Source organism: Rutidosis leptorrhynchoides, chromosome 1, assembly GCF_046630445.1.
Source record: "Rutidosis leptorrhynchoides isolate AG116_Rl617_1_P2 chromosome 1, CSIRO_AGI_Rlap_v1, whole genome shotgun sequence".
NCBI classification, from domain to species: Eukaryota; Viridiplantae; Streptophyta; class Magnoliopsida; order Asterales; family Asteraceae; genus Rutidosis; species Rutidosis leptorrhynchoides.
In genome coordinates, this window is record NC_092333.1 from 657,573,670 (window position 1) to 657,596,040 (window position 22,371).

Consider the following 22,371-nt stretch of genomic DNA (forward strand, 5'->3'; position numbering starts at 1 on the left):
ATAAAACCCAATCCAAAGACTCGCTAGAAGTGGAAGAGTGTTTAAAGGATAGATATTTGAAAGTACATGTCCATATAAGAGCACTGGGAGTCGTTCAAATTTTACACCGTTTCGAAAATTTAACGCCGGAGACGGTGGACATCCCGACTCCGTGCCGACGTTAAACCAGCGTTAAATGACGGCGTCGCCTCCCACCGTTGCCTGTGTAACGTTGTGTTTTTATATTTTTAATATATAATTAAGCTAAATACTCAATAAATAAAATAAAATTATAATTGATTTAACACTGAACGATTTCCCCCGTTTTGGCCTCATTGTTAAATCTCAGTGTTAAGCTTAACACTGTGATTTAACACTGAGCCTAGTGTCACGACTCCTAGTGATCTAAGGATGTTACTCCGTATTATAATATTATTCCTTTATTTTTTCTAGCACATTACCCTGCCTTTTACAAAAATGATAACCCTCTTAATTGTGCAAGTTCATTTCAAAGTGTGTTAATTTTAATAAATTACGTTCCCTTTAATCAAATTTTCTCTAGTTGTAAGGGTTTGGATCCTTAAATAAAATATTACTTTTTTTTTTTTACTTCAGAATCTAGGGGAGTGGCGATTATAGTATAAAATTCATTATTCATGATTAATTCAATGGAGTTCTAAAAAAATTATTCGATTCGATAATTTACTTACACGACATGTTAAATGTGTCACGTGAAATCGGTCAGGGTCGGGTCACAACCAAAACACTAACATAAAATTGAATGATACTCGCAAAATATAAGGTTATTCATATTTTTTAGTAGGTCAAATGACCCGAAAAGGTAACCTATAATACCAAATTTGACAATAAAGGTAATATGATTTTTGCTGATGTCCGAAGAGAATCACGTGTTTCAATTTTTGTCCGAAAAGAATTATTGTTATGAAACCGGGGCAATTGAGGTAATATGGTCAAATTCATTGACGACCGTTAGTTGAATTTTGTGACGATCGCTCCAAATCCATATGGACGAACACGTCATTCATCGATTTCATTGCGAGGTATTTGACCTCTATATGATACGTTTTGTAAATATTGCATTCTTTTGAAAATGCACACCGTAAATGAATATTTAAATCAAAGGTTTTCGACATCTGATGATTTCTACATATAGACAATCACCGTAATATAATAGTTTACAATAGTACTTCCGTTGACAATGCAGTCAAAATAAGAAACATGGTGATGATTTGGTAAATGCAACGTTTCCTTGAAAAATATGTCATGTAAGACTCCATGCACATAGCTTGTCTAACATATAAGCAAACAGCGGAAGACTTCTAGAAACCTGAGAATAAACATGCTAACAAGTGTCAACACAAAGGTTGGTGAGTTCATATTTTTAATGTTTTGCATAATCTGTACATAAAGGTGGATCACAAGATTTCAGTTGTTTCATCCAGAAATGTTTATCAAAATATTCTACGAAATTGAGCACCCTGGTAACTAAACTTAACGTATATATAATTTATACCCTTTGTATAATCATCTTAATAATACACGCAAACCAACGTGTACGCTTCTCAAATAGTATACGTCCGTTAAAAGGCTAGCGCTCTAGCTCGGACGTGGATATCAAGCCCTATGGATCCATATATAACTACTCGCGCCCACAAGTTCTTATAACCGACAGTTACTAGTTACCAAAGCTAAGGAATTTTCGGTTCAAACTCGGTGTAGAATTTAGTATGTACTTGTATCCATTACGTTTAAATTAAAGTGCATGTATTCTCAGCCCAAAAATATATTTTGCAAAAGCAATTAAAAAGGGAGCAAATGAAACTCACCTTAGCAGCACAAAAAGTCGTTCACCGAAATGTGACCGAAACTTGGAATACCAAATAACCGTAGATCTCAACCTAGAGAACATATGTTGGTCAATAATTGTCTATCAAGCTAGGTCAGGTCATAGTGTATCACAATCCTAATGCTCGAGATCGACATACAAAAGTTATCAAAAGTCATTTCAAAAAGTCAATCTGACTCAATACAATAGTTGAATGATCATGGCAATCGAAACATTTTAACATTTCACATAGTTTTCTAATTTTTATAAAATTAAACTATAGTTTTTATAAGGCTTTAAAATATGATAAAATAATCAATTTTGACAATTGTTCAACAAAACGAGACGTGCCTTATATAAGAATTCATTTACTCCGCTGGTAATATTTAAAAATTCAATTTATCAATCTTATAAACAAGTTGTTTAAATATTAACTGCAGATTCAAAAGCAATTTCAATTAGCGTCAATCATAATTCAGTTGATCATATCTTTTAATTCGTTCATCGAAATCATACGATATCTAAATGAAAAGTTATTGATTTTTCGCCAGCTTTCCAAAAACATGCATATCATATACCTTTTATTAGTAATATATGTATTTAATTCGTGATTCATCATAAACTGTTTAACGAAGAAATTTAGCATACTAGCATGCATAAACATATATACTCGAGTACTAGACATGTATACACTATTAATATATAAAAGATAAGATATGAGTGCTCACGTATCAATATTGTGATTCAATATTGTAGGAAATGATAAATGCTAGGTTGACATTTGACTCATGATCATAACCCCCAAGTAATACCCATAACCTCCATAGCTATAACCCATAATTTCCTTAGCTCTATCCCGCTCGAAAAGCTTGCTTTGAAAATAACTTGCTCATGACCTCGTCGTAGTATTTTATGTATAATAATACTAATAATAATACTAACACTACTAATAATAATAATAAGATTTATAATAATAATAATAATAATAATAATAATAATAATAATAATAATAATAATAATAATAATAATAATAATAATAATAATAATAATAGAGAGCATAGATGGAGAGATATATGTGTGTGAGTGTCGATAAACTGTCCAATTTATAGAAGAATTCTGATTTCTGACCCCCATGCGATCGCATGGATTTTATGCCTATTTCTCATGCGATCGCATGACCCTCTGATCCAGCTCACAATCATTTGTTGTTTTGTTTGTCGACATATTTAAATATAATATATATAATATATATAATTTAAATAATTAATTATATATTATATTAAATTCATGTGCATAGTTGACTTGTAATTTTCGTTCCGATGACTCGTACGTTGTCACTCGACTTATATCCCGGTTCCGGTTTCTCGAACGCATTTTCGTACGCTTAGAAAACTCGCAATTTACGTTTTGTGACTCGTACCTTTGTTAAAATATAATCTTAAATTATCAATAAACTATATCATTCAAAGTGTATCTTAAACTTTCGAGTGTTTTGGTCATTTACTTCTATAAATCATTGTCTCGCTATTTGTTAATATATATATAATAACAAATAGTTTTATGACCAAGTTAATATATATTTTCAACATTCATAAACACGTTTTAAATATACGTCGCAAGTTATTCATACAATTAATATTCCAACTTATCATATATATTTAAATAAATATTTAAACCAATAAGTTTAATGTACGGTATCAAACAATTAATACATTGTTACGTTTTCAAGTTATAGTATATATATATATATATATATATATATATACATATAATTGTTCGTGAATCGTCAAGAACAACCGAAAGGTATTTGAATATATGAAAGTAGTTCAAAAATTTTGAGATTCAGTTTTACAGACTTTGCTTATCGTGTCGGAAATGTTAATCATACAAAGATTAAGTTTAAATTTGGTCAGAAATTTCCGGGGCATCACAAATTTTGTTAAGTGCTCACATGTGCTTAGCATGTGAGGAAAAAGATTACACGGTTGGTCCTTGAACTTTATAAAAAAAAAAAATTTAAAAATTTAAATAAGTTAAAAAAATGTTTTTATTTTTATTTTATAATTTTATTACATTTTTTAAACTTAAGTTTTTTATTTTTTTATTTTTATTCTTAATTATTTAACTTTTTTTCAATTTTAAAATTTTTCGAGGAAAATGAAAATAAAAAGTAAATTTTTTTTTAACTTTAAATTTTTATTTTTAAACTTTTATTATTTTATTATTAATTTTACTTTCCTTTATTTTTTATATTTATTTATTTTTAATTTATAATTTTTATATGGTCAAAGGACTAATCGTATAAGTTTTTTGCTCATATGTCAAAGCACATGTGAGCATTTAACGAAATTCGACTAAACGGTCGTCAATGAATTTGTCGATATTACCTCAATTGCACAGTTTTTTTAACAATAATTCTTTCCGGGCAACAATTGAAACAAGTATTCCTTTTCGGGCTTCAGCAAAAATCATATGACCTTTATAGTCAAATTTGATATTATTAGTTACTTTTTCGGGTCATTTACCCTTTTTAATATTGTCATTACAATCACCATCAATCAACAACATATCATTAATACGAAGAAAAAAAATCATATATTCAATACACAAAGAACTAAATGTAAGCTTCTATTTTATCTATGCTCATACAATAAAATTCATCCACAATTGCATCATTGCTAATACCATCTAACACATCTTTCACTATATATGAAAGTAGACAATCATTCATAAGTTGATCTCCCAATTTGTTCGCATATATTTCTTTATTAACTTCATTGTTGAAAAGCAAGCACTATTGTAGATGTTGCAACGAGGCAAAATCAACGACATTTTCAAAGAAAATATACATTCGAATATATTGTACTCTTGTTTGTTTCAACCATCATATTTGCAATGTACCCATTTCCTTTCTAATGACCGAACCTTTCATCACCACGTACATCATTAAAGTAATTCGTTGTCCTCTAAGAAATCCAAGCTCATTTTTGGAAGCTTGATAGGATAGAAATCAGCCATTATGATAAGATCTTCTTCTTGAAACGCTTTAACAACTAGGTTCAAAGAAACCATAACACATTGAAATGATTGTTGAACTCTTGAAGTTGCATATCAATGACCGAATCAAATACATCCACTTTGTAGTGGTGTAATGAACTAACATGTGAACCTTTACGACGACTTATGTCATTATAAGGACGGAGGGATTGTGTTGTCGCAGTATTCTAAGGATGGAAGGAGATCCTTTGGAAATTGGACTAGGGTTTTGTTTAATTTTATATTTAATATTTAATATTCAATGGCTCATATTATAAAATTATAAGTGGGCTAATATCAAATACTTTGGTAGTCCAAACTATCAAATTATATATTCTAAAAATATATATTATATTTAATGATGTCATATACAAATTAAAATTACTTTTTGTGAAAAAATTGTAAACTAGTGGTGTCGCAGGACCTCACAAACCAACACCTAAACTCACCACTGATCTTGAGTTATATTTTATGAACAACAAATATTATAATATCGACTAGCAAGAAGTTAGATAAAAAAAAAATAAAGAACCGCTTAAAGAGAAAGAAAAGTCAAACGTTCTAAGTAGGAGCTAATTTGCTTCTACTTTTAACCAAGAAAAAAGGATAATCGAATGTTATCAAAAATGTAGTTCATCTTAATTCTATTCGTGAAAAAAAAAATCATTCTGATAGCGTCAAATCTACCAAAGAATCTATAATTAATTAAAATTCTCATTTCATAATTTTATGAAGTACTCTAAAGACATATCCGCAGCTTTAACCCGAAACAAAACATAATGACAGACAATTCAACATTTTTCCAGTTAATTTATGTAAATTTTCCTTACAAAAAAGGTACACAAACGGGAAATGTATGCAATAGTTTCTTTTTTATCTTGGTTGATTAAATTTAAATCATATAATAATTGACCGATTGTTCTAATTTAGTTTTTGTAAAAAATCAATCATTGGCTTGATTGTTAGAGACTTGAAAATTAGTAGGGGCAATCTCCATAGATCACAACATTAGAGGCTTTAGAGCTTTGCATAACAAATAACTTTTGTAATATAATCATATGGAGTAAAGGACTAAAGGATCTTAATGGAAAATTTATAAAGTTTTTGTGTCAAAATTATTTTTATTAAAGTGTAGAAACAAAGTTGTGAACCGACCAGAGGCCAAGAACCACGAGTAACCATGTGGTTCAAAATAGTTCACCTCGAATTCATCCTACCAGATTATTCGTAGATCAACATCAATAGATTTTTCTCTCTGACCTAATAGAAATTAACTTAAATGCTGTAAAATTACTCCATAAGAATTACAGTAACAAAAAATATATAATGAAGAAAACTATTTACTCGGTATGAATACATTTCTACCCATCACATAAAATAACATACCTTAAGAATTATGATTTGAAAATTTAATATGCATAAATTTTTGTGAATCAATTACATCTAAAGAAACAGCAAGGTAGATGGTGTTAATCAGTTTGGCGCAAAGAAAATTTCATACAGAGAAGAATTACTTAACTTCGGTATTTTCATGGATAATATGCCTAAAGACGATACGCCAAAAAAAACTTCAAAAATATGAGGCTCGCCTCGTGGAATATACGAGACCTAGGTAACAAGTCAAGAGGTCGTATGGTGAGTCTTTGGTTAATCGCTCTCAATTCATTTTTTAGCTCTTCAAGAATCTATGGTTAAAGAAGTTAGCCATATCGTGTTATTTGAGAGGTCATATGTTTTCTCCATTGAAAGTCTCTTTCTGCTCATCCTCTTATTCTTCATTTGTGAGCAAAAATCTCAATGTGTTAAACAGTTTAGATTTCCTTATTCCTTCGGTTCTCCCCAATTGGGGTGGGATTGCCACCTTTCATTGCCACTGTCTCCTCTCAATCTTATACAAATGCATATATTGTCTTCACTACTGTCTCGTTTCTTTTAAAAGACATGGAGCATGACCATGTTTATGGGTAGAAGGACATAATGAGTTGTTGTCAATAGCAGATGTTGATCGCATTTTGGTCCAATCGAGTAACGTGGTTCCTCCTGTGTGGCCCAAAGTGGTTTGGGTAGGAATGGCATTATTTTCAATAGTAAATTCACTTGTCGTTCTATCGTGGTTCGAAACATCAAGGTGAAGGTTTTTCTTTGGGCATCCAATCTCAAACTCGGTCATGGAGTGCAAGCATTCGTTTAGGAGCATAACCCGTTTTTACTTTGTCAATAGTTTTATGTTTAGTATATGCAAGTTATATTCTTCCATTGTTTATTCTGTATTTTTCTAGTTGTTTTTGTATTCTGTACTAATTTCCGGTAGCATTCATCGCTTTGATGGAGTTATCGTGTTTTTTAATATATATAATCCTTTTTTCGCCAAAAAAAAAAAAAAAGATGTGTATTATCAATCATTTATTATATAGCCTATTTATGCATATAAAATCATACTCCATTTATAAGATAAGATGAAAATATAAATATTAAATATGAACATATAAAAGTAAAATGGCAACTCAAAATATTTTGAAAAATATTTGTTTTACTATCATATTGGAGGTGTATTTGACAAAATTTATTTAAAAAATAAATGACTGTAAGTAATAAACGATAGGTAATAATTTTTTCTAGTGAATAATTATTTTACAACTGATATAAATAGTACTCCGTATGATGTAAAAAAGACATAATTATGCGAACAGTCCCTGCAGTTTGCATAGATTACGTGCTCAGTCCATAAGCTATTTTCTTGCATTAGACAGTCCTCATGGTTTGCACATTTTGCGCGTACATTTTCCTGACCCAAACGATCGTTATAAATTTCCGTCCAGTATTTCCATGTGCTAAGCACATGAGGGTATTTTCGTTAATTTACCTATCTTCTTCTCCCCATTGTATTTAACAATTGTAGACATCCAAAAATTTCGAGTTTATGATTTCCAAAGCCCAATCCAAATAAACAAAACTACTAAATATTTATAATTTTCATACACGATCAAATTTAATCTACATCATGCTTGAACTCAAATACAAATATAAACATCAAATTTTTACGAAAAACCCAGAATATTCATGCCTAAACCCACCTTTACTTCAACACTGACTCAGATTCTTTCGCCCTCATTTACGGAACACAAACCCAGATTGTAACACATTTTTTATACACAAATACAAAATTGTATAATAACGTTAGTTTGTATCAACAAAATCATGAATTGTATAGTTAGATAATTTTACTAATAGAAATATTAGTTAGAAATAGAATATTAAATACAAAACAACATAATGGACATTTATTTGTTATATCGCTGGTTTCAATTTCAAATCTTGATTTCAATTTTGATGATCAATCAATCATTCAATCTTAATTTCACTTTTAAAAATATTACCCTTTGCATCTCCCTACTTCAATTCCATCACTTCCACCGAAAATATTGTCGCCGGAGTAGTTATTGATATTACGCCTTTTCTAGCCCGTGATTGTTCAAGCAAGAACTCACCTTTTACTAATCACAAAATTAGAACCCAAATCCAGGTATCCAAGGAATCCATCACTGATATATTGCGATTTTCCGACAGCGGTGGATACTGTGGTGTAGGAAGTCGATATGTTGTTGAAGGTTGGTGGAGCATAAGAGAAAAGGATGATTAAGATGATTGGGAATCTTAGCAAGAAACTCACAAGACATGATATGTATTGCTCATAAAGAAAGATATGTGGAAGATTAAATGAAAAATGAAAGTGTTTACATAAAAGGACATTTTACCTTGACGTGATTGATATTTAACGGAACTTTTTAAAGATCATCAGGGTCAGGGATTTTAAGCGTAAAATATAAAAACTATGCAGACTGTCCACGCAAGAAAAATACTTTAGGGACTAAACGCATAGTATGTGCAAATCACAAGCAATGCCTGCGTAACTAGTAAAAAATAAAAATAAATAATTACAGTATGTAAAATAAATAAAATTAAAATATAAATAAGTATATAAATATAAATACATCGGAAATGGTCGGCTATTTCGCACATTCACGGGATAACATGGTCCGAGGGCAGTCGCCGCTCATTCCTTAATCCTTACCACCACCTCTTCTTCTTCTTCTTCTTCTTCTTCTTCTTCTTCTTCGTGTAATCTTTTCTCTCTTCACAGCTAAAATCACCTTCGCCTAAAACAAAAATAAAAATTAAATCTTGGAATTCAATTAATCCAACAGTCAAACCTAGTCTTTCTCTTCTCTTGGTAACTAAAATTTTCCTTCTCAACCTTCGATTCATTAGTTTCTTCAATCCCATTCCTCTTGATTTGAGATTCGGACACATTTTCTAGGTTTTCTTGATTAATTAATTGAAAGAATAAGTTGAATAAATTGAAATAAAAAAAAGTTGGGTGGTGGTAAAAAATTGAAATTGTTACTTGATGTCTAAATTCGAGGAGGGTGTTGTTGTATCTGATCATTGGCTTCAAAGTCAGTTTACACAAGTTCAACTCCGTACTCTCAAATCCAAGGTCTTTACTTTTTTCTATTTTTGTCAATTTTAACCTCACCCCATTTTTTAATCTGTATTTGATCCAGATGATTATGATGATGATCTATTATGTTAATGTGTAGTTTATATCTTCAAAGACTGAAAATGGTGAAATTACTGCTACCGATTTGCCTATTTTGCTAGCAAAAATCAAGCCTTTTAATGATATATTTAAGGAGAATGAAATTGGGGATTTATTATCTCAATCTGGTTTGGATTTCACCAATGGAATTGATTTTGAAGCCTTCCTCAGGGTAAATTTAATTTTATATTTAGTACTTCTTTTTTTTTTTTAGGCACTTGAAGGTTTAATTATGAATCTGAATTCATGGCAGGCTTATTTGAATTTACATTCTCAAGCTGCTGCAAAATTGGGGAATTCGAATAATTCGTCTTCGTTTCTTAAAGCAACTACCACAACCCTACTTCACACCATTGATGAATCAGAGAAACAATCTTATGTTGCTCATATTAATAGCTACCTTAGAGACGATCCGTTTATGAGCCAATTTCTTCCCATTGATCCATCTACAAATGCTTTGTTTGAACTTGCTAGAGATGGCGTTCTTCTGTGGTACGCATTCGATAGTTTATTCAGTTTGTCATCAAATCACTAGCCTTTTTATATGATATGTTTTATTTTGTGTTATAATGTAGTAAACTTATCAACGTTGCGGTGCCCAATACGATAGATGAACGTGCTATTAACACGAAACGAGTACTTAATCCGTGGGAACGAAATGAGAATCATACTCTTTGCCTTAACTCTGCCAAGGCTATAGGATGTACAGTTGTAAATATCGGCAACCAGGATTTGGTTGAAGGAAGGGTAAATAAGTACTATGACTTTCGTGAAGTAACGTTGATAATTTGATGCTTGTAGTTTTGACATTTGATTTATCTTGTTAATTTTGCAGCCTCATTTGGTTCTTGGCCTAATTTCTCAGATTATAAAGGTGAAATTTTAATCTAATTTATTTATATATAGATGTGAAATTATGGTTGTTTGCTAATTTTAAGTTATTACTATTGATTTGTTGTTCTTTTTTTATTTATTTATTATGTATTATTTTAATGTTATTCTTGAACTCATGTTGTTTGTGATTTTGAAACCTCCAGATCCAACTTTTGGCTGATCTCAACCTTAGGAAGACTCCTCAACTTGTGGAATTGGTGGAGGACAACAATGTACTAATTTTTTTAATATCATATTTTTAGTTCGCCGAGGACTATTCTTATTCTGTTTTTTATTTGTATAAAAAAGAATTTAAATTTAATGCTGCTATAAATCATGTGCAGGATGTTGAGGAGCTTATGGGATTAGCACCCGAGAAACTCCTGTTGAAATGGATGAATTTTCACCTTAAGAAAGCAGGGTACAAGAAACCAGTTACAAATTTTTCGTCTGATCTTAAGGTACTATTAGTGCTGCAACAAAATAATTGTTATATTACGATTTACGACACAACTTTAGCACAACAGGATTTGATGATAAGTTGGTATTCTAAAAATTAATTGAGTACAAGGACTTCAAACCTCCCAATTGTATAGATACTAGATTTAGTCAAAATTAAGCGGCCCATAATAATTTCGATTGATAAATATAACAAACCTATAATATAAGTCTATATGATCTAAGAGGTCCATCATTTATTTTTTACTTGAACCCAATTACTTTTTTAATTTTATATATTTATTTTTATACAAGAACAACAGCAATACTCAATCCCGCACATGTTTATATAGATACTAAATTTGCTCTTTCTATTGTCTCTAAGGTCTAAACCATTACGTTATTTATATATATTTTTTAAAAAGTGTCTTTTAAGTTCTATAAAATTCAGATGTGGGTTTCATTTACTATTTAGTAAGCAGCAGCTAACAGTGTCATGATTAACATGTAGGATGGGGAAGCGTATGCTTACCTGCTTAATGTTCTTGCACCAGAACATTGCAGCCCGACTACGTTGGATACCAAGGATCCAACCGAAAGGGCAAATTTGGTACTCGATCATGCAGAAAAAATGGATTGCAAAAGATACCTGGCTCCTAAGGATATTACGGAAGGCTCCACCAATTTAAATCTTGCATTTGTTGCACAAATATTCCATCAAAGGTTAGACATTTTATCCTTCTTATTATAACTAGACTAGGTAAGAGGTAGCTGTTAGCTAGTAGCTGGTAGTTTTTTAGATGTATTTAGGTGTTTGGTAGAGTATCTGGATGTTAAAAAAAGAGTAAAGTAACAAAAAGTTAGGAGCTTTTTCTCAAATGCTAGTTCTAAAAGCTTCTAGCTTTTTCCCTCCGTCTATAAGCTTTAAACTCTTTTAACCAAACAAAGTTTTTTTTTTTCTATTAGATAAGAGCTTTTTCATACAAGGTCTTTACCAAACATACCCTAGATTCACCATTACCGTGTTTTCTACTTTTCTGACATTTTCATGTATGGCTATGGTGCAGAAATGGTTTGTCTACTGATAACAAGAAGATATCTTTTGCTGAGATGATGACCGATGATGAACAAATGTCTAGAGACGAAAGATGTTTCAGACTTTGGATTAACAGTCTTGGAGTTTCTTCATATGTCAACAATTTGTTCGAGGATCTCAGAACTGGGTACGTTGCTTGCACATAAAGACAGTCACTTTTAATGATCCACTTAATATATTGTTTAAATTGAGCCTCATTCTGTTCTTAACTTGATGCAGATGGACACTTCTTGAAGTTCTTGATAAAATTTCTCCAGGATCAGTTAATTGGAAACATGCAACTAAACCTCCAATTAAGATGCCATTTAGGAAAGTTGAGAATTGCAATCAAGTTATTAAAATTGGGAAGCAGTTGAAGTTTTCGCTTGTTAATGTAGCTGGTAATGACGTGGTACAAGGCAATAAGAAACTCATACTTGGTAAATCACATGTATTAAACACAGAAGCAATTGGTCGTACATTTTATTGTTAGTTGCAAGTAATAAATTCTGTACATATGTTGCAGCCTTTTTGTGGCAGTTGATGAGGTTTAATATGCTTCAACTTTTAAAGAACTTGAGATCCCGTTCTTCTCTTGGGAAGGAGATAACTGATGCCGATATTTTAAAATGGGCAAATAAGAAAGTTAAGAACACTGGCAGAATTTCGGAAATGCAGAGTTTTAAGGTTTGATGTTAAAACAACGTTAATCATTATTCTTTTAAATAAATTATTATTATTATTATATACACAATTACTGATTAAATATTTTTTTGTACAGGACAAGAGCCTTTCAAATGGTATATTCTTTCTTGAACTTCTTAGTGCAGTGGAGCCTAGGGTGGTCAACTGGAACCTGGCAACCAAGGGTGAAACTGGTATATATCTTCTGTACCAACAAATCTTTTAATGCCATATTTTTGTTGCTATGTAAATTATTTATTTCATGGTATAATATAATTTTACAATATAATATAATAATATAATATAATAATGGTGTTAACAGAGGAAGAGAAGAAGTTGAATGCAACTTACATAATCAGTGTTGCACGAAAGCTTGGGTGCTCAATTTTCTTGTTGCCCGAAGACATCATGCAGGTAAACTGAAACTGTTGATAATAATGTGTAAATAATTTGTATGGAGTTAATTATTGCAAACAAACCTTATCATAAGTTGCATTTGTTTTATTTTTACCATAACACATGTTTTACATGAATTATTAGTTTCTGGTTTATTTTGTATGATAAACATACGAACCAATAGGCAAAGTATGATGTATTATTATGTTATTAATAACAGGTGAACCAGAAGATGATACTTATGCTAACAGCCAGCATTATGTACTGGAGCCTTTTACAATCTACTGATGATTCTGAATCATCTCCGTCATCTATTGCTGCAACGCCGGAAGCTTCACCGGCACCTTCTGTTAACGGAGATGAAGAGGGTTTCATGGGTGCCGAAATTTCTAGTTTGTCCATTGATGATGATGCAGCTTCTGATGCTACAGGTTCTTCAACACACGAAAACAATGGTACACTTTGATAATGGTACTGGTATGCAACTTTTTATTTGTAAGTAAAAAGATAACGAAGGTGGAAGGGGGTATACACAAATTAAGAAAATAAATATATATTTATTACTATTACTGTTACTAGTTAGAACAATGGATTAAGAAGAATATATAAAGGAGAAGAAGGAAATTGTTTTGTTTGATGAGAAATTGAAAATATATACGGGTTATTATTTTATACGTTCTTCCATGCAGTGGAATTGTGGAAGGATCAGTAAAGGGATTTATGTTCTAAATTTTTGATGTAGAATGAATTCTGATTCCATTGTTTTACATTTATTATTATATGTTCTTTTGATTTGAAATATATATAAATAAATATAAATATAAATGTTACTATGTTACTGGAGTATATAATTTGTACTTCATTTCAGACGCTCTCTTTCTCGCCTTCATTCATTTTCACAAGGTGTACATGAGACACAAGTAACTTTATAACTCCATCTTATTCTTACCGTTTCGTTTATTCTATATGGATTTTAATCGAAATTCGTGTAAAATGCGCATTGTTAACAAAATTTATAACATAAGTAATAAACAAAATGCAAAATACTAATCATTTGTTTATAAAATCGTAGTAAGGTTGTATTACTTGGATTATTTCATTTTGTTAAAGTTTGATTCCTCTCATCTTTGAGTCGAGTAGTCTTTTGGTTGGTTGTGTTTTAATGTGGTTCAATTTCGATTATTGATTCTAGTGGTTTCAAATTGTTTATGTACAATTTTAGTTAATGTGAGAATGTAAAAAAAAAAAAAAAAAGAATAAAAAGAAAAAGATTGGGTCTGTTTAACACACAAGCTTATGGGAGCTTAAACTTACATTTTTCATAACTCCAGCTTCTAGCTTTGTTTGGTTGATATAAATTTAAGAGCTTATGAAAATAATAAACTCTAAAAAAATAAGCTACTTTTTTCATAAACTCTAAAAAAATAAGCTACTTGAATTAGCTTATGAAAAATGAAATTACATTATTTATTTTTTCTTAAATCATTATTCCTTAAATGAAAATAAGCTAGGAGCTTATGAAAATTACCCTTAAATCATTATACATCATTTATTTTTTGTCATTATATTTCATTTAATATATATAAGTTCCAACTAGTTTTTCAAGCCGAAAACGCATTTGAAAACATATCATTTTCATACCCAAAAAGCCACTCTCTATCGCCCCACACCCATCTATCACTTCCAGGTTTTTCTTTCCGTATAACCTTTTTTCTTTATGAGATATTTTTGGACTTGAAAAAACCAAATTAAAATACAAACTCGATTACCTAAATCAATACTTACCTAAAATAATATTCTGGTGGTTATAACGGTCGGTTGAAGCTTGAAGGGTTTTTTTTTTTTTTTTTTAGCAGCAGTACGGGTTCACCCAGAGGAATTAACCTGTTAAAATTAGTAATGCATTTCTAGAATAATCTAGACTTAATAGATATTTAACTAGTAGATATTTAGCTAATAGATATTTAGCTACTAATCACTAGAAATTACTAGAGTAGCTAGTGTAAATAGAAATCACTAGATTAGCTAGAAGATTCTAGCTTGATCATTAGCCGTCTTAAGATAGCTATAAATAGCTACCATGTATTGCAAAGTTGATGTACACAAAAACACAAACACAATTCAATAGCAATAAAGAATTTCTTCCTAAAAACTAGTCTTCACCATTTCTTCTATAAAAATCCTCTCATAACATTTAAATTAACATCCATCACTATTATATAACATCTAAATTAAAACTAATCAATTAATCTAAATACACTACAATTTCATCATAACCACTCACCCATTCATCTCTATGCAGTTGCATAACCCGCCCTCAAGTGCTGTCCAGGAGGAAATAGAAAAAAACTAAAATCAACATCGTATCGCATGTGGTAAAATCACCTCAGGTGAGGCTCGAACGCAAGACCTTCAAAACCTTCGGGGCCCACGAAAAATGTGCGGATAACAACAAAGAAAATAATAGAGCGAATAAGACTCGAACCCTTGACTTTCCATATGAGAAAGCAAGTCACTACCACTACTGTAACACCGTACTTTTGCCTAAATTTTTTTTTTTTTTTTAGACATTCACAGCGGAAGACTTTAAAATATACACATCATATATTAATACGTAATAATATGATTACACGAAATCACAGGTGTTACGTTATTAATACAAACCATTTGACCATATTGTTTATCACAAAACATCAGAGTTATAGTGTGTCAAACATCTTCACTGCCTTGCCAAACCCACCAAAAGCTGCTAATATTTACCTGCAAGGCAAAACACTGTGGGGGAATTAACATAACGCTAAGTGAATGGCAATATCTAGGTGTACATCACTACAAGCATCAAACACAGCTTATAGGCACTGGTCACTAATCACTTAAAGCCATAAACAAGAGGACCGGCAACCCGTGGCTTATCAAGCTGGAATATACCGATAGCCCACACTACTTAATCACTGGTATAGTCTTCCAGACGTGACGCACTCGTCATTCATACTATACCACTAATCAGTAACGCTTGGACCCAATTCTATTACCCCAAATGAGGTAAACACAATCGACCTCTTACGTCGCACAAAACACCTCGACGTTCATGGGTGCGCACATAATCACATATAGTCACTGCACTGGTCACAGACTCATTACACAGTCTAATTAAGCATGGCATGGTTCACTATACTTGTCACTGTATAATCACATCCATAAAGATAATCCCACTCACCTGGAAGCACAAGTACTCAGTTGTCTTATATCACTGAGCCTTCACCTTTCCGCTTATCACCTGAGAATATCAGTTCACTAGTTAGTATACTTTTCAATCACATTACTCATTAGTATTAATATCATAGCAATATAGTAAATGGGTCGGAATTGCACTTGACCCAAACATACAAACACTGTCACTCGCACGGCTGAGGTATCACTCGTGCGACTGACCAGCTCACTCGTACGGATGAGCATCCTCACTCGTACGACTGACAGACTACACCCACGAGTGACTTTAAAGTCCACTCGTATGATTTAGTAGCTCACACGCACGGTTGAACACCTCACCCGTACGGGTGAGTGCCTCACTCGCACGTTTGAGCAAGAACAGCAGCATAACAGCAACTTTAGCTTTTTCCATCCAACATAAAGTTTGATTTAGTGTTATAAAACATTATCATTAGATACTAGACCTCAAGACGATTCCAACGATAGTTTATTCGTCGAAAACGGAGTTACGGTTTGAAAGTTATGACCGAAACAAGATTCCACAATTCTGACCTGCTGCTCACACGTGTGACTGAGGTATCACTCGTACGAGTGAGTCCTCACACGTGTGGTTGACCCTCAAAAGTGTGGTCACACGTAATGTTGAGCTGTCAAAAGTGTGGGTGCTGAAAATCAGTTCCAGCACGCTGTTTTCGCGTTTTTTGCACCCAAAACTCGATTTATGCAAGTTTTGATCAATCCAAAGACCCAAGAACACTATATAACACATATATAAACTATTCCTAACATCAATCAAGCATAACAAACACATTCAAGCAAGAATTGATCATCAAAAGCTTACTTTTTTTTCAAACCCACTTAGAACCCATTTTAATTCCTCAAAATCAAAGAAGCTTACCTTGTTTTGATGCTGAAATCACAGAGATTTTGATGAATGAAATCACAATCTTCAATTTGAACTTGTTAATTTTATGGATTTTGAGAGCAAAAGGGTGTTTAGGGTTTTTTTCTTGTTAAAAATGTCAAGTTATGAACGTACAGTGTATATATATCTATATTGGGTTTCTTCACACTAAGGTAAGCTCTCCCGTCTAACACACGGGTATTTATCAGTTATCTGAAACCCAAAATCTTTAATAACTTATTCATTCTAAGTCCAATTCACAAAAGGGAATATGTTCTGTGACCCTTGTCACAAAGCACACATAATCCCATACACAATAATTATAAAGCACATAATTATTAAAATCACTTTAATAACACAGAAGGGTAAATAGGTCATTACCTACTAGGCCCAAAGTGAGGTCGTTACAAATCTACCCCCCTTAAAGGAGATTCCGTCCTCGGAATCTGGTCAAGGTTAAACAACTGAGGGTACCTAGAGGTCATCAACTCCTCGGTCTCCCATGTCAGATTGGTGCCTAAACTATGCTTCCATTCCACGAGCACCATTGAAATTTCTTTCTTGCGCAACTTAGTCACTTTTCTGTTGACGATTCTCACTGGTTCTTCCACCAATTTCTTACTTGAATCTACCTTCAGATCTTGTAGAGGAAGAATCTGACTTTCATCGTCCACTTTACACTTACGAATATAGCAGATGTTAAACGTGTCATGAATACCTGCTAACTCTGGAGGGAGATCTAACACTACGGTTTGATCGTTCAGAATTTGACGAATTCTAAAAGGACCAATGTATCTCGGAGCTAGTTTTCCTCTTTTGCCGAATCGAATTACACCCTTCCACGGTGACACTTTTAAATACACACGTTCACCCACGGTAAACGTCACTGGTCGTCGGCGAGGATCTGCATACATCTTTTGTCGATCTCTAGCAGCCTTAAGCTTTTCACGGGCGATAGCCACTTTTTCTGCAGTCTGCTGCACAATTTCTGGACTTGCAAACTGTTTCTCACCTGCTTCCAACCAACACGATGGAGTTCGACACTTTCTAACATATGACATTTCATACGGCGGCATACCAATGCTTGAATAATAGGAGTTGTTGTAAGCAAATTCGATCAATGGCAGATGATAATCCCACGATCCACCATACTCTAAAACACAAGCCCTTAACATATCCTCTAAAGTCTGAATAGTTCGTTCACTTTGACCGTCAGTCTGAGGATGATAAGCTGTACTAAGGTTGACACGAGTACCCAAATTTTCTTGTAGACTATTCCAGAAACTAGACACAAATCGGGAATCTCTATCTGACATAATCGACAACGGTATCCCATGTCGCGATACTGTTTCATTCAGGTACAACTGAGCTAATTTCGTTAACGAAGCTGTTTCACTAGTAGCTAGAAAATGCGCACTTTTGGTTAAACGGTCCACTATTACCCAAATCATGTCATTTCCTTTCTGGGTTCTGGGTAGTTTTGTCACGAAATCCATGGTGATATGTTCCCATTTCCACTCTGGAATCTCTAATTGACACAAAGACCCATATGGTTTCTGGTGTTCTGCTTTCACTTGGGCGCAAATATGACACTTTTCCACGTATTGCGCGATATCTGCTTTCATGGTTGGCCACCAATATAACACTTTCAGATCATGGTACATTTTTGTAATACCGGAATGCACGGATAATCTCGATTTATGTGCTTCATTTAAGATCAAATCCCTCAATCCACCAAGTAACGGCACCCAAACTCGTTCGCGATAAGTCTTTAATCCTCGAGAATCATTCATCAATTCTACTCTTCCTTTCACCATTAACTCAGATTTCAAATGTTCATCTTGTAATGCTTCGAGTTGAGCTATCTTTAGTCGATCCACTAAATCAGACACAATCTCAATTCGCATAAACCTTACACTGTCAGCGGATTTCTTACGACTTAACGCATCAGCCACGACGTTTGCCTTGCCAGGATGATATCTGATCTCACAGTCGTAATCCTTAATTAGTTCTTGCCACCGTCTCTGGCGCATGTTCATCTCTTTCTGCGAAAAGATATACTGTAAAATTTTATGATCGGTGCAGATAACACAATGCGTACCATAAAGATAATGCCTCCACAACTTTAACGCAAACACTACTGCAGCCATTTCTAAATCATGAGCTAGATAATTCTTTTCACTTGCTTTTAACTGTCGAGACGCATACGCAATTACACGATCTCTTTGCATTAGTACACAGCCCAAACCGGATAAAGACGCGTCGCAATACACAACGAAGTCTTCGGATCCCTCGGGTAAGGCTAACACTGGCGCTTGACACAACAAACTTTTTAAAGTCTGAAACGCAGTTTCCTGTTCATTACCCCACTTAAAAGATACATCCTTTCTAGTTAACTTTGTCAAAGAACTTGCAATCTTTTAAAAATCTTTAATAAATCGTCGGTAGTAACCGGCCAATCCTAGAAAACTCTTGATTTCTGTCGGATTCTTTGGTGAATTCCAATTCATCACAGCTTCAATTTTAGACGGATCCACTTTTATATCTTCTGCACAGATAATATGACCCAAAAATTGAACTTCACGTAACTAGAACTCCCACTTTGAAAACTTTGCATACAATTGTTCACGTTTCAAAAGTTCCAACACTTGTCTTAAATGCTCAGCATGCTCGGATTCGGTTTTGGAATACACTAAGATGTCATCAATGAACACGATAACAAACTTATCCAAAAACGGTTTACACACCCTATTCATGAGATCCATGAAAATTGCTGGAGCGTTGGTTAACCCAAATGGCATCACTAAGAACTCATAATGACCATAACGAGTACGAAATGCAGTCTTAGGAATGTCAGATTCAGCAACACGAACCTGGTGATATCCCGAACGTAGATCTATTTTCGAAAAGAACGAAGCTCCTTGAAGCTGATCAAATAAGTCACATATTCTAGGAAGCGGATACTTATTCTTCACTGTTTTTTTATTTAGTTCACGATAATCTATACACATTCGGAGCGTACCATCTTTCTTTTTCACGAATAACACTGGTGTACCCCACGGCGAAGAACTCGAACGAATGAACCTGCGGTCCAACAGTTCTTGAATTTGGGACATCATTTCACGAATTTCTGAAGGAGCTAATCTATACGGAGCTTTAGCAACCGGCGTAGCCCCTGGCACTAACTCGATCTTATATTCAACTTCCCTGATTGGCGGTAAGCCTGACAATTCATCTGGGAACACTTCTGGATATTCAGACACCACAGGAATATCGGACACTACTTTCTTTTCCTTCTTTACATCAATCACATAAGCTAAGAAAGAATCACACCCCTTGGCCAAAGATTTCTGAGCTTTCATCATCGACAATAATGGACAACAAAATCCGCCACGATCACCACGAGCCACTACCCGTTTTCCACCGGTCACCGGGAAATAGATAACTTTCCTATCGCACTTAATATCAGCCTTATGTTCACTAAGCTAATTCATGCCTAACACTATATCAAAGCTTGGTATAGGCATCACTAGGCAAGTCACAGGGAAAAGACTACCCTCTATGTCAATAGTAATTCCAGACACAAACTTTGTGACTGGAACAGTTCTACCGTCACCCACTTCGACACTTAAGGGTTCATTAATTACCCTAACAGGCACATTTAACTTAGCACAAAATGTAGTTGACACAAACGAGCTATTTGCTCCACAGTCAAATAATACACGAGCCGGCACAGAATTTACTAAGAACATACCGGTGATTGCATCGTCAGTAGCAGTGGCAGCGTCTACTGACATCTGAAAGGCTCTTACTTCAGGTGGTGGGGGATTCTTGCGCTTCTGCCCCCACAGAGGAAGCAGATGATCCCCCAGCCGACACAGCACGTGCCCCCTTGTAACGACCCAACCCGTAATAAGACCGGCCCATAAATTTTTTTCCTTTTAATACGCTTTAAATAACACTTTAGGTCCCAATTGTGTTTCCATAAACATCTTTAATACAATAGAAGGTTTAATAAACCTTAAAACATTTAATACATTGATTAATTGTCCAAACGGACATACACGACCCGACTAGTTTAGTTTCCAACCAAAACCGAGCATGGTGATTTGGGACTACGCTACCCAAATCCTAATCGAATACAAAAGCAAGATCTTCTTAGCAACCTAGCTGATGTTATGCGAGGTGTATATAAAATAGTTATTAATTTTAGCAGGAAATACTATTAAATACGATACAATTTTACACAAGATATTTATTTATTTATAGAATGGATATACTTAAACCTTGCTACAACACTTATAGGCAGTGTACCTAATCGTACAGTAGTGTAGTTTTTAGTAAGTCCGGTTCGTTCCACAGGGAAATCTTTAAACAAAGCTCAACGCTATATTAGTTTACTTTTATTAAAAATACAAATATATATATAAGTAATATTATTATTATAAAGGGGAGTTTTTACCGTTTAATGACCGGTTTGTCGATTTTAAGACTTTAGTCGCAGTTAAAACCTAATGTAAAATATAAAATAAATACAAGACTTAAATTAAAGCGTAAAGTAAATAACGATAATGAAATTGCGAATAATAAAAGTGCGATAAAATTTAAATTGCGATAATTAAAAAGTACGATAATTAAAAGTGCGATAAAATAACAATAAATAAAAGTGCGATAATTAGAAGTGCAATTAAACATAAAATAAAGGAAATTAAATATGAAATAAAAGAATTATGCTTATTTAAACTTCCGTAATCATGATGTTTGACGTGTTGATTTTAGTTTTATGCCCATGGGTTAATTGTCCTTTGTCCTGGATTATTTAATATGTCCGTCTGGTTTTTGTCCATAACAGTCCATCAGTCATAAATATAAAGTGCGAGTGTCCTCATCAAATTATTCTTATACCCGAAGTTAAATATTCTAACTAATTGGGGATTCGAATTGTAACAAGGTTTTAATACTTTGTTTAATGAATACACCAGGTTATCAACTGCGTGTAAACCAAGGTTTTACTACTTTGTTAACAATTACACCAATTACCCTTGAATGTAATTTCACCCCTGTTTTAATTATTCTAGTGGCTATTAATCCATTCCCGTGTCCGGTTAAATGATTATTCGTACATATAAATACCCCGCCCATCGTGTCCGATCGAGTGTATATGGTAATTTATAGGGACGCCCAATTGTAAATCTTTATATTAACATTAACAAACTTTCATTTAGTTAAACAAATATAAAGCCCATTAATAGCCCATAGTCTAATTTCCACAAGTGTCGTTCTTTTATCCAAACCCCAATTATGGTACAAAGCCCAATTACCCAATTTTA

At 33.2% G+C, this 22,371-nt stretch overlaps 2 protein-coding genes across 2 annotated transcripts; one reads left to right on the forward strand and one right to left on the reverse strand.

Annotated features, from left to right (window-relative positions):
- Nucleotides 1–9,035: 9,035 nt before the first annotated feature.
- LOC139885835 (fimbrin-1-like) lies at nucleotides 9,036–13,763 on the forward strand. The gene is made up of 14 exons (XM_071869588.1): nucleotides 9,036–9,359; nucleotides 9,463–9,633; nucleotides 9,715–9,953; nucleotides 10,037–10,208; nucleotides 10,297–10,335; nucleotides 10,499–10,567; nucleotides 10,679–10,795; nucleotides 11,284–11,495; nucleotides 11,840–11,995; nucleotides 12,088–12,287; nucleotides 12,374–12,534; nucleotides 12,629–12,725; nucleotides 12,854–12,945; nucleotides 13,148–13,763. Exons 1-14 carry the CDS (start codon nucleotides 9,270–9,272, stop codon nucleotides 13,391–13,393), a joined length of 2,061 nt encoding a protein of 686 aa, XP_071725689.1. The 5' UTR covers nucleotides 9,036–9,269; the 3' UTR covers nucleotides 13,394–13,763.
- Nucleotides 13,764–17,209: 3,446 nt separating this feature from the next.
- LOC139850177 (uncharacterized) lies at nucleotides 17,210–20,838 on the reverse strand. The gene is made up of 7 exons (XM_071839768.1): nucleotides 20,584–20,838; nucleotides 20,245–20,526; nucleotides 19,183–19,395; nucleotides 19,032–19,086; nucleotides 18,717–18,920; nucleotides 17,516–18,194; nucleotides 17,210–17,228 (listed from the first exon to the last, which is right to left on the reverse strand). Exons 1-7 carry the CDS (start codon nucleotides 20,836–20,838, stop codon nucleotides 17,210–17,212), a joined length of 1,707 nt encoding a protein of 568 aa, XP_071695869.1.
- Between the last annotated feature and the right edge of the window lie 1,533 nt (nucleotides 20,839–22,371).

Excerpts from the sequence above, each read along its gene's own strand:
- LOC139885835 (XM_071869588.1), top strand. The coding sequence starts at position 9,270 with ATGTCTAAATTCGAGGAGGGTGTTGTTGTATCTGATCATTGGCTTCAA. Across the intron at positions 11,496-11,839 it reads GCACAAATATTCCATCAAAG|AAATGGTTTGTCTACTGATA; the intron begins GTTAGACATTTT and ends GCTATGGTGCAG. Across the intron at positions 12,535-12,628 it reads CGGAAATGCAGAGTTTTAAG|GACAAGAGCCTTTCAAATGG; the intron begins GTTTGATGTTAA and ends TTTTTTGTACAG.
- LOC139850177 (XM_071839768.1), bottom strand. The coding sequence starts at position 20,838 with ATGTCAGTAGACGCTGCCACTGCTACTGACGATGCAATCACCGGTATG. Across the intron at positions 20,527-20,583 it reads TAGAGGGTAGTCTTTTCCCT|CTTAGTGAACATAAGGCTGA; the intron begins GTGACTTGCCTA and ends GGCATGAATTAG. Across the intron at positions 18,195-18,716 it reads GAGATTATCCGTGCATTCCG|AGTATGGTGGATCGTGGGAT; the intron begins GTATTACAAAAA and ends CTTGTGTTTTAG.